The sequence below is a fragment of the Coregonus lavaretus genome (genome assembly GCF_964263955.1).
Source record: "Coregonus lavaretus genome assembly, contig: HAP1_SCAFFOLD_430, whole genome shotgun sequence".
Taxonomy (NCBI): Eukaryota; Metazoa; Chordata; class Actinopteri; order Salmoniformes; family Salmonidae; genus Coregonus; species Coregonus lavaretus.
In genome coordinates this window covers 195,055-211,956 of record NW_028166829.1, presented here as the reverse complement: position 1 = coordinate 211,956, position 16,902 = coordinate 195,055, and the positions used below count along the sequence as shown (strand labels likewise).

At 45.9% G+C, this 16,902-nt stretch overlaps 1 protein-coding gene across 1 annotated transcript; it reads left to right on the top strand.

Moving 5' to 3' along the window:
* Window positions 1-6,418: 6,418 nt before the first annotated feature.
* On the top strand, window positions 6,419-9,650 carry LOC311114238 (uncharacterized protein; the record flags this gene model as incomplete). Its single annotated transcript, XM_084189501.1, has 4 exons — window positions 6,419-6,457; window positions 6,621-6,728; window positions 6,953-7,183; window positions 7,641-9,650. The coding sequence occupies 4 exons, from the start codon at window positions 6,419-6,421 to the stop codon at window positions 9,648-9,650; spliced, it is 2,388 nt and encodes a 795-aa protein (XP_084045627.1).
* Window positions 9,651-16,902: the final 7,252 nt, after the last annotated feature.

Sequence of the window (16,902 nt, the reverse complement as noted above, 5' to 3'; positions counted from 1 at the left end):
GGTTAAATAAGGATTTTTAAGCCTTGAGACAACTGAGACATGGGTTGTGTATGTGTGCCATTCAGAGGGTGAACAGGCAATAAAATATTTAAGTGCCTTTGAACTGGGTATGGCAGTAGGTGCCAGGCGCACCGAATTTGAGTGTGTCAAGAACTGCACCGCTGCTGGGTTGACGCTCAACAGTTTCCTGTGTGTATCAAGAAAGGTCCACCACCCAAAGGACATCCAATGGACATCCAGCCAACTTGATACAACTGTGGGAAGCATTGGAGTCAACATGGGCCAGCATCCCTGTGGAACGCTTTCGACACCTTGTAGAGTCCATGCCCCAACGAATTGAGGCTGTTCTGAGGGCAAAAGGGGGTGCAATGCAATATTAGGAAGGTGTTCCTAATGTTTTGTACACTTTGTATATCAAAGACCAGATTGAAGAATGGGACATAGATAAGTGAATGTCAGTTCTTGCATTTGTATGAGTTCGTATGAATGAGTGGTTACAGGATATGTAGACGTTCCAAACTGACAGAAGGGTGTTCCACAATCTTTGTTTAGCAATGACTAAAAGTCCCAACTGGACAAGTCCAGAAATTAAAATGTAAAAGTCCTTGAGGAACGGTCCATGGTCAACCCACGGCAGGCACGCTCTGAGGGATCCAATGCAGTGTTTGCAGCAGGCCTCTCCTGGGTTGTGTTGTACTCAGTGAAAGAGAGAGATTGTCAGATTGCGCCGTAGGGCCAAGTATAATAAACTGCAATACCTCTCCAAAAATGATAAAACTAAATCACAATGAAGCAACAAAAGAACTAAGGAAAGGAGTATAATCATATCAAAGCAAAAACAAACAATAATGGGGAAATCAATAAGGCTTGATACTGTCATTTCAACCTAAATAAATGGAGAAACGGGACAGTGGCTCAAGTAATGTTACCAGACCATGGTGCTTGCCTACGGAGCAGTGAGGGGAACGGCACCTCCGTACCTTCAGGCTCTGATCAGTCCCTACACCCAAACGAGAGCATTGCGTTCATCCACCTCTGGCCTGCTGGCTCCCCTTCCTCTGCGGAAGCATAGTTCCCTCTCAGCCCAGTCAAAACTGTTCGCTGCTCTGGCACCCCAATGGTGGAACAAGCTCCCTCACGACGCCAGGACATCGGAGTCACTCACCACCTTCCGGAGACATTTGAAACCCCACCTCTTTAAGGAATACCTGGGATAGGATAAAGTAATCCTTCTACCCCCCCCCCCAAAAAAAAATAAATAAATAATAATAATATTGTCAAGTGGTTATCCCACTTGCTATAGGGTGAATGCACCAATTTCTAAGTCGCTCTGGATAAGAGCGTCTGCTAAATTACGTAAATATAAAATGTAATGTTATCTGGTATCAACAAAGGTCAATGTCTATTCAGGAAAGTTCAGGTTCTCAATGGTCTCTGTTGTAATAGCCAGTGAGGAGACAATAGTGACTCAAATAGTTCAGATGTGAGCTGGGAGTGTGTTCAGGCAGAAAAGTCTCTAGAATCCACAATGACTTGTTGAGTTCGATCGAAAGGAATTTGCCTCAGTTGTTAGTCTATAGTGGTGCGGATGGAAAGAAGGGTAGGCTACTTCACTTAGGGAATGGTGAATGTGCATCAACGAGTGTAGCACAAAGCAGTAGAGAATTTTGGCAGATCTGATCCCTACACAGGCTCAAGGGACCCCTTGCAAGTCTTCAGTCCCAAAAAACGTTTCTGCCGCAGCCACAATCATGTCCAGTTTCTTAGACGTCTTTGAGACTTGTGCTGTCCAGTTTATAACTGTGGCAATGAACGCAAAACAAATAAACATTTTTAACACACAGGGTATGTTTTGTCTGGCAGCAAACATTTACTACAGGCCTGTGGTGTATCCACTACCATATCTTCCCTAGCATTACTTGTTTTCTCAATTATTTTAATCGCCTCCGAACAGGAGATTCGATTGACAACTATCCTTTGCCACCTCAATCTCCTTCACCCTTACAGGGCACTCCAGGAACTCAGGATCATCATCCCGACCACAATTGCAACACCGTCGTCCTTCTACACACCGTTCTTCAGTATACTCTGTCCGTCTGCACACACTTGAAACACAGTCAAATACTTACATTGCAGTGGTTTGGGGATGACAGCTCTTACAGCGTATCTTACATAACCAAGCTTCACATGCGTAGGTATTTGCTCTTTTATCAAAAAACAACCGATAGACTTACTTATTTTCTCCATTCTCCCAGCGGGACAGATGCCGGGCACCAACCACACCAGGAATTTTCTTCAGGTATTTACAGCGTGCTGCTTCTGGCATTCACCTTAAATAAAGAACAGGTGCAAGCAACTCCCAGGTCCAAATCAGTGATGCATCAATTAATTACTCCCCTTATCAACAGAGGGAAGAGTTACCGCGGGCAAAAGAGGTGCACACCATATACAGTGAGGGAAAAAAGCATTTGATCCCCTGCTGATATTGTACGTTTGCCCACTAACAAAGAAATGATCAGTCTATAATTTTAAAGGTAGTTTTATTTGAACAGTGAGAGACAGAATAAAAACAAAAAAATCCAGAAAAACGCATGTCAAAAATGTTATAAATTGATCTGCATTTTAATGAGGGAAATAAGTATTTGACCCCCTCTCAATCAGAAAGAGTTCTGGCTCCCAGGTGTCTTTTATACAGGTAACGAGCTGAGATTAGGAACACACTCTTAAAGGGAGTGCTCCTAATCTCAGCTTGTTACCTGTGTAAAAGACACCTGTCCACAGAAGCAATCAATCAGATTCCAAACTCTTCACCATGGCCAAGACCAAAGAGCTCTCCAAGGATGTCAGGGACAAGATTGTAGACCTACACAAGGCTGGAATGGGCTACAAGACCATCGCCAAGCAGCTTGGTGAGAAGGTGACAACAGTTGGTGCGATTATTCGCAAATGGAAGAAACACAAAAGAACTGTCAATTTCTCTCGGCCTGGGGCTCCATGCAAGATCTCACCTCGTGGAGTTGCAATGATCATGAGAACGGTGAGGAATCAGCCCAGAATTACACGGGAGGATCTTGTCAATGATCAAGGCAGCTGGGACCATAGTCACCAAGAAAACAATTGGTAACACACTACGTCGTGAAATACTGAAATCCAGCAGCGCCCGCAAGGTCCCCCTGCTCAAGAAAGCACATATACATGCCCGTCTGAAGTTTGCCAATGAACATCTGAATGATTCAGAGGAGAACTGGGTGAAAGTGTTGTGGTCAGATGAGACCAAAATGGAGCTCTTTGGCATCAACTCAACTCGCCGTGTTTGGAGGAGGAGGAATGCTGCCTATGACCCCAAGAACACCATCCCCACCGTCAAACATGGAGGTGGAAACATTATGCTTTGCAGGGGGGGGGGGGGTTCTGCTAAGGGGACAGGACAACTTCACCGCATCAAAGGGACAATGGACGGGGCCATGTACCGTCAAATCTTGGGTGAGAACCTCCTTCCCTCAGCCAGGGCATTGAAAATGGGTCGTGGATGGGTATTCCAGCATGACAATGACCCAAAACACACGGCCAAGGCAACAAAGGAGTGGCTCTAGAAGAAGCACATTAAGGTCCTTGAGTGCCCTAGCCAGTCTCCAGACCTTAATCCCATAGAAAATCTGTGGAGGGAGCTGAAGGTTCGAGTTGCCAAACGTCAGCCTCGAAACCTTAATGACTTGAAGAAGATCTGCAAAGAGGAGTGTGACAAAATCCCTCCTGAGATGTGTACAAACCTGGTGGCCAACTACAAGAAACATCTGACCTCAGTGATTGCCAACAAGGGTTTTGCCACCAAGTACTAAGTCATGTTTTGCAGAGGGGTCAAATACTTATTTCCCTCATTAAAATGCAAATCAATTTATAACATTTTTGACATGCGTATTTCTGTATTTTTTTGTTGTTATTCTGTCTCTCACTGTTCAAATAAACCTACCATTAAAATTAGACTGATCATTTCTTTGTCAGTGGGCAAACATACAAAATCAGCAGGGGATCAAATACTTTTTTCCCTACTGTATCTCACTGGTCATTCCCAAAGCCAACACCTCCTTTGGCCGCCATTCCTTCCAGTTCTCTGCTGCCAATGACTGGAACGAATTGCAAAAATCTCTGAAGCTGGAGACTCTTATCTCCCTCACTAACTTTAAGCATCAGTTGTCAGAGCACCTTACTGATCACTGCACCTGTACACAGCCATCTGAAATTAGCCCGCCCAACTACCTCATCCCTATATTGTTATTTATTTTGCTCTTTTGCACACCAGTATCTCTATTTGCACATAATCTCTTGCACATCTAGCATTCCAGTGTTAATAGTATTGTAATTATTTTGCACTATAGCCTATTTATTGCCTTACCTCCATAACTTGCTACATTTGCACACACTGTATATATATTTTCTGTTGTATTTTTGACTATGTTTTTTTTACCCCATATGTAACTCTGTGTTGTTTTTATTGCACTGCTTTACTTTATCTTGGCCAGGTCGCAGTTGTAAATGAGAACCTGTTCTCAACTGGCTTACCTGGTTAAATAAAGGTGAAATAAAAAAATAAAAAATAAAATAAAAAAATGCGGAGCTATACGGAGCCTTCCGCATTGTTACAACGCGGCGATGCCGTACAGAGCTCAATCTGGCCACCACCATTACGGAGCCTCCGACCACATTTTCGGATCAAGCATAAATTGGCTCTTACTAACCCATACAGCTAGATAAGGCACGCTAGCTATTATTAGTTACTTACCTTGCCACTGGCCGTTCCTCCGCTAACACCGATCAGAAACGGTCTGATAGCAGTCATATCGGGGCAATTTGTCGAGTAACAGCACGCTTGTTTAGCTAGCTTGCTGCCTTCTTCTTCTTCTTCTTCTTCTTCTTCTTCTTCTTCTTCTATAAAGATTTATGGAAGACTACACCTATTTGTGTATTGCCGCCACCTCTGTACGGGGTCCTCTTCTTTGATATTATGGCGGTCCGCAAACAAATGCTATTGGTGCATGCCGCCACCTACTGTTTTGGCTGTATATCAGCCCAAATAATTAACAAAATAATACAAAACAAAAATCAATGCGCTCCTTTATTCAGATTCAACTGCCAACGCCCATCCCTGCAGGTTCTGGGGCCTGAGAAAAAAATAGCATCTTCGGACAGTATTCTTTGCACCGTTTGGCCAGTGAAGTCATGGAAACCCCAAAACCTTTCAGCCGCTGATACTATTATGTGCAGTTTCTTGGACTTTTTGTTTGTTTGTGCAGTACAATTAATCACATGCGCGATAAACACCATAAAATTCACCTTCTTCACAATCATTATATCAGTTTCCCTCAACTGTTGAACAACACTCTGAATCTCCCCAGTCTAGCTGCTTTATAAAACAATAATCTGTTCACGTTCATACGTGTAACAACGCGAGAACACGGACAAGCACTTCCTTCAGAAAAATAATGTTTGTAAAAACGTCAAAATAAGGGTCCTCATTTTGAAACTCATGAAATAAGTGTGGGAAAAAATGCTGTAATGTTGCAATAATACATTAAATTGGCCACCATGCAGTTTTTGTAATGTTCTATTGCCTAGGCCTACTGGTTCTCTGAAGCATCCTGAAGAGTTACCTTGTTGTATAATGTAAACCATTTACAACTGGAATCTATATTGATATTACAATAAGGTGTGTATATTGTTTTCTTATGAATACATTTCTTTCTTGTTGTCCAATAATTTTCACTTAGCAAAAATTACTGAATATCAAGGCAAAACTGATTGTGTGGATGAACAAAGGTAATGTTTCCATAGTCCTATGTACATCCCAAATGGCACCCTATAAAGTACACTATCGGCCCTGGTCAAAAGTAGTACACTATGTAGGGAATAGGGTGCAATTTTAGGACCCAATCAGAGGACACCCACTCATGTATCATGGACAGTAGCTGTGAAGTGATACACATTGTTGCAGTGTGGTTTTTACTATGTTTATGAGCTTACTACTACAAAATATACTGTATTTCAACCATAGAAGTGGGCTAATTGGTTAAGGTAATTGAAAATAGGCCTAATATGGCTCTGGTGATTTGTCTGTCAGGGTGGGTGTGGTCTCCCATGGCATCACATTACATCACAATCATGATGTCATAAATGACTGTGTTCAGATATGTTGACAGCCTAAATGGTTTGCCATAGCGTTACTGTCACATTACGGCAACACTTAAGTTCAATTCAGGGTGAAAAGCGTTGCTATATTTTGGATGGTTAATTTTGAAGTGCTTGGTGGTAAGTGTGAGTAGTCCTACTTTGTGGCACAATTTAATTGAGTTTATTTAAATAATATAATAATATTTTTAAGCCATATTGTATCTTTTTCAGGATTACAGTAATTGAGGGAACCATGGGAAAGTTCTCCTTCCCAAGGCTCATCATAAGAATGGTTAGAATCCCTTTTCTCTCACCACCCTCAGTCAAAACTCCAGCGCTTTAAAATCATCATTTTGACATATAGGCCTATGAGCTTTTCTAAGATTGAAAATAACAAGCTTGTATAATGATAACCTCATTACTGACTGCATGTGTGTCCTCATTTTAATTTCTAGCCATGGGCAAATCGGACTGCACGGGACGATTTCTGCACAGGAACTAACGAACTCCACAGGCTCAGAACAAACCACCCTCACAACTCCTCACAACTCCCCAGCCATACTGTAAGTCCCATCTGCAGGCTAACTCTATGATCTCTAAAGTGGTCCAGACTAATCATTTATGGCCAATCAGTGTAAACTTCGTACTAACTACGGCTTGATCTAGTGTCAACATTATACCTTCTTGATATTCTATATCAACGGAAAACGATGGAAGGCACATAATAATCCAATGAGTAAAACAAAATATACCATGTTCTATTCTCAATATCCCTACTGCCCCAAAGGTGTGTAGGCAGGGCAAGGAGAACACCGATTCAACCCCGAAGAAGAGGAAAAAGAAGAGGCACAATGAGAAGGGGACCCAGGTTGAACTAGGCATTCGGGAGGATATCCATGACCTTGAGCTCGCCCATTGGAGATTGGCTAAAGAGACATGGAGAACTGAGCGAGGAAACATGAGGGAGATAAAGGCGCTGTATGGAGAAATATTTAGGCTGCACAAGTTGTTGGAGGAGGTAACGAGCAGTTTTCTTAAATCAGACTTCTCAGTAGATATACTGTAGTTGCTTTGAGATGTTCCCAATCCTGATACACGGAAATTAGATCTAAATAGTTTGAATAGTGAAATAAGACAGCAATAAAAAAAACTGCACACTGGTAGTATTCTCAGGAAGGTCTGCATTCTGCACTGGTAGTATTCTCAGGAAGGTCTGCATTCTGCACTGGTAGTATTCTCAGGAAGGTCTGCATTCTGCACTGGTAGTATTCTCAGGAAGGTCTGCATTCCTAGAAGAGTTGAAAAAGAATAAATCCAAAAGTGTGGACGATCCCATTTTCCTAATAAGCTAATATACAGTAATAAAATGTTTTCTCTATAATATGTACTACCCATACACATATAATTGTTTTAAGATAGTAATAACATGGACCATCAAGCTATTAAGTAATAAAAATGTGTCTGTCATCATACAGATTGGGGTAGATAAAGGGGTGATCAAGCAGCGCTCCACCTCCTCCATTCTTTGTACCGTCTCCCCGACACTGCCAGCTCTCCCCTGGTACAATCTCCACAAGTACCTCACCAAAAGCCAATCGGAGTGTGACCAGCATGCCGCCGCCACCCAGAAGAACCCGGCTAAGAAACACTCAATCTTTCCCCCTCTGGTCACACAGAGCTGCACCTCCCCTGACAAACGGCCTCATTCTCCGTCCAAGACGTCGCACCCACACGCTTCACACAGATTTTCTGTCCCATCCTACCTCCTGGCTCCCGGCCCTCCTGCCCAGCTGAGGCAGACCCATCCGCATGTCCACCCCAGGTCCCCATTGACTGACCAGGCAAAGGTCAAGGATAAGGTCAAGAGGTCAGAGGTTGCATCGTCTGAGGAATTGTCTGAGGAAGTTCAACGGAGAGGCGCAGAAATTGAGAATATGTATAAAGCGCAGCTGAAAGAGAGGATGGCCCAAAAGAGAATGGAAGAGATTCTGAAGAAAAGGATAAACAACTATGACAAGAACGATGACACTGAGGCCTCCTGCTCCTCTGCAGTAGGACAATCCAAGACCCCTGCCACAGCCCCCGAGCGTCCGGCCAGCCCAGAGGCCACCACAGATGCCACGCCAGTGGCCGTCCAAGAGGACACTCAGGGGGCCACCCAGCAGGACCTAGCAGAGGTTGTGAATGTGCTCAAGAGGCAGTCATCTGACCTATACCTGCCTGACGACGTTTGTGAGGATTCACTCACGTGGAGCTCCATTTACGAGGAGCTGTGCCCACTTGCTCACAGGGTGAACTCAGAAGCTGACTACATCAAGGCGCTCTGCGTCACCACTGAGAAGGCTGTGACGCCCTTGCGCTTGTCTCAGGAGGATGTGTCTCAGAGTATGAGTGAGGACACAAGTGAGGAGGGGAGTAGTGAAAGTGAGCAGAGCATGAGTGGACAACAACAGAGATGTCTACACAGGGATCCTTATGGTGAGAGGGAGAGGAAGAAGATTGATAGTCGTACAATGGAAGGGAGATATGCAACCGCAAATGCAATGTCTATGATGGCGAGCCTAGGGAAAGAAGAACTTAATGCCATGAGCTACGCAGAGAGGCTTAAATATTTCAAGGACGAGGCTAAGAAAAATGAAGAGATGTTGAAGATGAAAAGTGGGAAGGAAAAAGAAAGGAAGGCGGAGAAAGACATGGAAGAAGAGCTCAAAAAGTGGGAAAAGAGACAGAAGAAATCGGTTGAGGAGGAAAGGAAAATGACAGAAAAGATGGAAAAAAATAAGTTAGAGGAGCAGATGAAAAGGGAGAAGGCAGAGATGAAACTAAAGATCGAACAAGAGAAAAAGAGACAAGAGCAAGAGAAAAAGAGAGAAAAAAATGAAATGAAGAAGCAGCAGATGCAACAGAAGGCCCGCAAAAAAGAAGAGAAAAAGAGGGTGGAGAAAGAAAAAAAGAGGGAGAAAAAGAGGGCAGAGGAGTTGAAAAAGATTGAGAAACAGAGGATGGAGGAGGAGAAGAACAGGGAAAAGGAGAGAATGAAGGTGCTGGAGATGCAGCAAAAGGCACAAGAGAAAGAAGAGAAAAGGAGGAAGGAGGAGAAGAAAAGGAGATTGAAGATACAGCAGGAACAAGAGAAGGAGGAGAAGAAAAGGCAGAAAAGGATATGGGACGAGGATAAGAAGAGAGCAGAGCTTCAAAGAATAAAAGATGACGAGGCCAGGTTCAAGATGGAGATGGAGAAACTGTATGAGAGAGAAGAGCGGATTGCACAGATTGAAAGAGAAAAGAGGCGTGCGATGTATGAGAAAAAAGGGCAGACACAGAGAGCAAAACAGGTGGTGCCATACCAGGTCACAGCGTTTACATCTGGGTGGACGGAAGAGAGGGAGCAGTGTCCAGAGACCGCTCACGCACAGTCTGCCAAGAGGAGAACAAGGAAGAAGCTGAAGAATGAGGCGGACGAGGCGTTGACAACTTTTGAGTAGATGACGAAAGAAAAGCGAGCAGACAAAGGAAGAAAGAAATGTTGTCAATGCTCTTAGGTATGTTAATAGATGTAAATAAACAAACATTTTTATATTTAAGGCAAAAAACAAACAAAAAAACTGGAAAAGGAGCAAAAGGGGGGGGGGGGGGGGGGAATAAAACAGAGCCAGGCACGAGGGTGAAGAGGAGAAAACATGAGAGGAGGAAGGGAGACCAGAGTGGTTTATCAGGAGGGAAATAGGAGATATAGAATTCAAGTTCTGATGGACAGAATCAGGACAGACCATGGGATAAAAGGTCAATGAGATTAGCAGTAAAGAAGAGCTAAGTGGATCAAAAGAAAGTTATGGAAAACGCAAGGGGGGAGGGCAATACTCAGAGGCAGAAGAAGACAAGATAAACAGAGACCAAGAGAAAAGAGGTGAAACCGTTTCATAAGAGTAATAGAGAGGAGATGGACATATGGGCAAATTAGCTATCCCAACTGGAACCTAGCTAATGCATTCCGAAGAGGCAGACTTCCAGTCTGAGGTAGATGAAAAGAGCAGCCATAGAAACAGATCTGTAGAAGCATCAATTGGAAAGGATGGGAGGGTTGGAGGAGGAGCACATTTGGATGACTACATTAGGTAAGTGTTTACGATCAAAGCCAGTTCTCTGTAGACAACTGTATTAGTGTTGACAAAAGTGCATTTATGCGATGTCTTTCAACTCAAAAACTACAATTCCTGATCTCATGTGATTATTCACCTCATGTAAGTGGGCTTTCGGATGTTTATTTTTTCCTGAAACAGATTGTGGCATATGAGGTCACTTTATCTGATGAAGCATCAATAGGAGAGGATGAAAGGGAGGGAGGGAGTGGAAAAGACAGAAGAACAGATGAGGTAAGTGCTTGGGCTTGTGATAAGAGGACGGGGGCTCCAGAACTCGACTTCATGATTTAAAATGATAAGACAAATGTATTACTGTGAATCCCATTCGTTCAATGACTGTTTGTTGTTTTACAGGAGCACTATGTTCTGCTTCCGTGTGGATTGACAGCATTGCTTTAATGAGCTGCTGGAGGGAACAATGGAGGAAGAGGGAGAGCGTCCATTATAGGCCGTTTGCCATGGCCCTAAATGGGCTTTTGGATGTTCATTTTTCCTGCTTTATATCATACAACTTTACAATAAAAATGAATTGCAAGCATCAGCCTTTTCTGTTTGAGTGTGATCCGTGCAGTAGTTGTAGGATTGGTGTAAACCCAAATAATATTCTGACACTAGTGTTCAGTTGGTATAAAATAGTGTGATAAGAAATGATCAACATGTTATGAAAACAATATAGAGATAGAAATATCAAAAGCAGTGTTGCATTTATTTAGTCATTGCTATTTCTCACTCATAGAGAATGGTGTCCTTGTTGTGATCAGTCCATCGACAAATGCATGTATGTGCATACACACACAGAGAGTTAGTCATGATTTCCCTGAGTCATCAGACTCTGGTGAAGGTTTCTTTGCATCTGCATCTTGAGCAGTCTGTGTTGAATCCTTGCCGAACTTGTCTAGAACAATCTCGAAGGCCGCCTCTCCTTCTACCCTCTTCACTTTCTCCCCTTTCGATGCAAGGATTTCCTCAATGTTCCTGTAGGGAAAAAAACAAACCATGAATAAGAAAGAAAAAAAATCAGGAATAATACTCAAGTCTTAAGGAGGCTGCATGCAAACAGAGCGAAGGAGCGTCGTATATGGTCCGTTCCAAAATCTGGGTGAAAAAAGTACCTAGAACTACCTGTGAATATTATGCTGGGTTTGCGTGAAGTACATTTTACATTTACGTTTTAGTCATTTAGCAGACGCTCTCATCAAGAGTGACTTACAGGAGCAATTCAGGGATTCTAACCAGCGACCTTTCGGTCCAATCATTAGGCCCAACGCTCTTAACCGCTAAGCTACCTGCCACCCCCACCTGGGTGGTCAAAGTTGTAATGGCCCTTGAGTGCCTTGGCCTTCTGGTCAGGTGTCAAGACTCTGTAGAAACTGTCTTGGCTGACGATAGCAACTTTCCTCTGACGATGGTCCACCTTGTTCTGGCCCAGCAACTCCATGATTTTGGCACATACTGTTGACTAAAAAACAGACAGGTTTATTATTTCCTAGATTAGCACAGTTTAGCTAAATCTATCACATAGAAAGGGGTTATGTGTATTTCAACATTTTGTGAGTTGAGTAAAGTTTCCATGAATTGTGTGTAATATACCATGTTAAAGACCTGTCACACGCAGGAAATGTATTGACATTTGGCATATTTTCAGTTTGATGATGAGGTTGGAGCAGAGAGCAGTAGCTGACACATTTCAAAATAATCTCACAGACAGAAAACAAGACACTAACGTTAGTTTAATTGATGGCTTGGTGGCAAGAGACGTCCCCATTTCATTAGCGATGTCACATCACATCACAAGTTCTCCTATTCCTGCATGACAACTGTTAGAAATTGCATAATTCAAATCTGGTATTGGAATAATAGAAAACATAATCAAGAGATATTCATTCCAAGCTAAATTTATTATATGCAAAATGTATGTATGATAAGTATGTTGGTTCGTATACGGGCTCACTGAAATACCACGCAGGGCAGACAGAGAACTAATCCATTGTTACAGGTTCTTCTTCAAATACTCTGACAGAGATAGTTCCCACTCTCTGCTGGCCAATCAGAGTAGAGACTGAGCGTGGTTTAGACTTACTCAGCCAATCCGTTGGCGCACGGGCTGGTCCCAACCCCTTGGCGCTCCACCTGTTGCACACTGTTGCCAGGCATAAGTTTATCATAACAACCTGTGGAGTTAGCACCCAAAAGACACCACTGTACTGTGAGTACATACGTTCAAGGACGGTTCACAGACAACGGTTCACAGACAACAAAGAGGCAGTGTTCGTATCTGTAAGAAATACAAGTCTTATCTGTCCTTCCCCCTAACGTTCCTTACATGAATCACAGCCTGTTATGTGAAACAATTTATATCAGTATAGTACAAACCTATGCTTATCATTAATGCATTCCTTCTAAGCTATTCAACACATACAGTTCCAATTATGAGAAAACAAATCCCAACAATCCCCCTTTTCACACCCACTGGGTGTGAAACCAAAATAAGAAAACCCAAAATAAGAAATTTCAGGGAAATTTGGATTCCCCCTTTTGACACCCTCTAGGGTGTCACTCATTAAAATACAATGTTGTTGCTGGAAATGAGAATGTGTTCTCAGTCAACTTACCCTGTAAAATAAAAATATTTTACTTAAACATGAATGTGCACAGTTCAAAATATATCTCCAGTCAATGTTGTTGCTATCACTTGCCCCCAAAATAAAGCGTACCATCTGGGTTAACTTGGTTGAGTTTATGAAAACCGATCTAATACAAGTGTCTATGTATGAGGATGATTCAACACTATACATGTCAGCTACTACAGCGACTGAAATGACTGCAACACTTAACAAAGAGTTGCAGTTAGTTTCAGAGTGGGTGGCAAGGAATAAGTTAGTCCTCAATATTTCTAAAACTAAAAGCATTGTATTTGGGACACATCATTCACTAAACCCTAAACCTCAACTAAATCTTGTAATAAATTATGTGGAAATTGAGCAATTTGAGGTGACTAAACTGCGTGGAGTAACCCTGGATTTTAAACTGTCATGGTCAAAAAATATTAATACAACAGTAGCTAAGATGGGGAGAAATATGTCCATAATAAAGCGCTGCTCTACCTTCTTAACAGCACTATCAACAAGGCAGGTCCTACAGGCCCTAGTTTTGTCACACCTGGACTACTCTCACGTTTGTCGTAAGAAGCAGACCAAGACACAGCGTGATATGCGTACATCTTGTAATGAGTACTTTACAAAATAACAAAACAACAAAACGATACGTGAAGTCCTAGGTTAATACACCAACACAAACCTTACAGAACAAGATCCCACAATTAACTGTGCCAAACAGGCTGCCTAAGTATGGTTCCCAATCAGAGACAACGAGAATCAGCTGCCTCTGATTGGGAACCATCCTGGCCAACAGAACATAAACCTAGTAAACTAAACATAGAAACTAACACCCTGGCTCAACATTAAAGAGTCCCCAGAGCCAGGGCGTGACAGTACCACCCCCCTGCGACCGCGCCAACCAAACACCACAGGGGAGGGGCCGGGTGGGCATTCCGCCTCGGAGGCGGATCCGGCTACGGGCGTGACCACCCCTCTCTCTCTCGCCCTCGTGGTCTGGCCCTGCTGACCGGAGCTGGACTGAACACCGGTGGAGCGGATTGCTCTGGCTCCGGCGTGGAGCAGCTGACCGGTGCCGGACCAGGCACAGGTGGAACAGGCACGGACCGTGCCAGACTGACGACGCGCACCACTGGCTTGGTGCGGAGAGCGGGAACGGGCCGGACCGGGCTGACGATGCGCACCACTGGCTTGGTGCAGGGAGCGGGAACGGGCCGGACCGGCATGACGACGCGTACCACTGGCTTGGTGCGGGGAGCGGGAATGGGCCGGACCGGGCTGACGACGCGCACCACTGTCTTGATGCGGGGAGCGGGAATGGGCCGGACCGGGCTGACGACGCGCACCACCGGCTTGGTGCGGGGAGCGGGAACGGGCCGGACCGGGCTGACGACGCGCACCACTGGCTTGGTGCGGGGAGCGGGAACGGGCCGGACCGGGCTGACGACGCGCACCACTGGCTTGGTGCGGGGAGTGGGAACGGGCCGGACCGGGCTGACGACGCGCACCACTGGCTTGGTGTGGGGAGCGGGAACGGGCCGGACCGGGCTGACGACACGCACCACTGGCTTGGTGCGGGGAGCAGGAACGGGCCGGACTGGGCTGACGACGCGCACCACTGGCTTGGTGCGGGGAGCAGGAACGGGCCGGACCGGGCTGACAACGCGCACCACTGGCTTGGTGCGGGGAGCAGGAACAGGCCGGGCCGGGCTGACGACGCGCACCACTGGCTTGGTGCAGGAACGGGCCCGGGCCGTGCTGGCGACGCGCACCACAGGCTTGGTGCGGGGAGCAGGAACAGGCCGGACCGGGCTGGCGACGCGCACCACTGGCTTGGTGCGGGGAGCAGGAACAAGCCGGACCGGGCTGGCGACGCGCACCACTGGCTTGGTGCGGAGAGCAGGAACAGGCCGGACCGGGCTGACGACGCGCACCACTGGCTTGGTGCGAGGAGCAGGAACGGGCCGGACCGGGCTGACAACGCGCACCACTGGCTTGTTGCGGGGAGCAGGAACGGGCCGGGCCGGGCTGACGACGCGCACCACTGGCTTGGTGCAGGAACGGGCCGGGCCGGGCTGGCGACGCGCACCACTGGCTTGGTGCGGGGAGCAGGAACAGGCCGGGCCGGGCTGGGCTGGCGACGCGCACCACAGGCTTGGTGCGGGGAGCAGGAACAGGCCGGACCGGGCTGGCGACGCGCACCACTGGCTTGGTGCGGGGAGCAGGAACAGGCCGGACCGGGCTGACGACGCGCACAACTGGCTTGGTGCGGGGAGCAGGAACGGGCCGGACCGGGCTGACGACGCGCACCACAGGCTTGGTGCGGGTAGCAGGAACAGGCCGGACCGGGCTGGCGACGCGCACCACAGGCTTGGTGCGAGGGACAGGAACAGGCCGGACCGTACTGGGAACACACACCACTGGCCTTGTGCGGGGATCAGGAACGGGCCGGACCGGACTGGTAACACACCCCAGTACCTCTCGCCATGCCTCTACACTCTCCTTCCCCCTCATGACCAATGGCCCCCGTAACCTGGTGGCCTCCTCTCCTAGTCCACAAACTCGCCCTGTAGCTGCCTCCAGCAGCCCCGTCGTCCATGCCAAAAAATGTATTGGGGTTGCCTCTTGCCTGTCCGACGACGGCACGGTTGGTACCTCCTCTCTCGCCAGGGCTTTAACTTTTGCCCATGGCCCTTTGCCCGCGAACATGTCCTCCTAAGACCACCGTTCGCCCACCTGGGACATCGCCAACTTCTCCAGTTCCTTTCCCGGTGTCTGCTCCTGAACACGCTGCTTGGTCCTTCTTTGGTGGGATCTTCTGTCACGATCGTCGTAAGAAGCAGACCAAGGCGCAGCGTGATATGCGTACATCTTTTAATGAGTACTTTACAAAACAACAAAACGATACGTGAAGTCCTAGGTTAATACACCAACACAAACCTTACGGAACAAGATCCCACAATTAACTGTGCCAAACAGGCTGCCTAAGTATGGTACCCAATCAGAGACAACGAGAATCAGCTGCCTCTGATTGGGAACCACCCTGGCCAACATAGATCCACACGATCTAGAACATAAACCTAGAAAACTAAACATAGAAACTAACACCCTGGCTCAACATTAAAGAGTCCCCAGAGCCAGGGCGTGAGAACTACTGTACAGTCGTGTGGTCAGGTGCCACAAAAAAGGACTTAAGAAAATTGCAATTGGCTCAGAACAGGGCAGCATGGCTGATTAATAATATGCATGTCGATCTCTCATGGCTCAAAGTGGAGGGGAGATTGACTTCATCACTACTTGTGTTTATGAGAGGTGTTGACATGTTGGGTGCACCGAGCTGTCTGTTTGAGCTACTGGCGCACAGATCGGTCACCCATGCATACCTTACAAGACATGCCACCAGAGGTCTCTTCACAGTCCCCAAGTCCAGAACAGACTGATCTCTCATAGTCTGTTCTGGACTTGGGGACTGTGAAGAGACCTCTGGTGGCATGTCTTGTGGGGTACTACATAGAGCCATGACTACATGGAACTGTATTCCACATCAAGTAACTGATGCAAGTAGTAAAATAAGATTTTAAAAACAGATTTTAAAAAACACCTTATCGAACAGCGGGGACTGTGAAGCAACACAAATATAGGCGCAGAGACATGCATACACACACACACACACGATAACATACGCACTATACACAGACGTACACATGGATTTTTGTACTGTAGATATGTGGTAGTGGTGGAGTAGGGGCCTGTGGTGGAGTATGTGAAATCTGTGAATGTATTGTAATGTTTTTAAGATTGTATGAACTGCCTTAATTTTGCTGGACCCCAGGAAGTGAAGCTGCTGCCTTGGCAGGAACTAATGAGGATCAATAATAAATACAAATACAAGTCCCAGATGAAGAATAAGACACTATTTCAAAGCATAGTACATGTAATGTTAGCCAAGTACAATGTAATTACTAGTTGTTACACAGGAA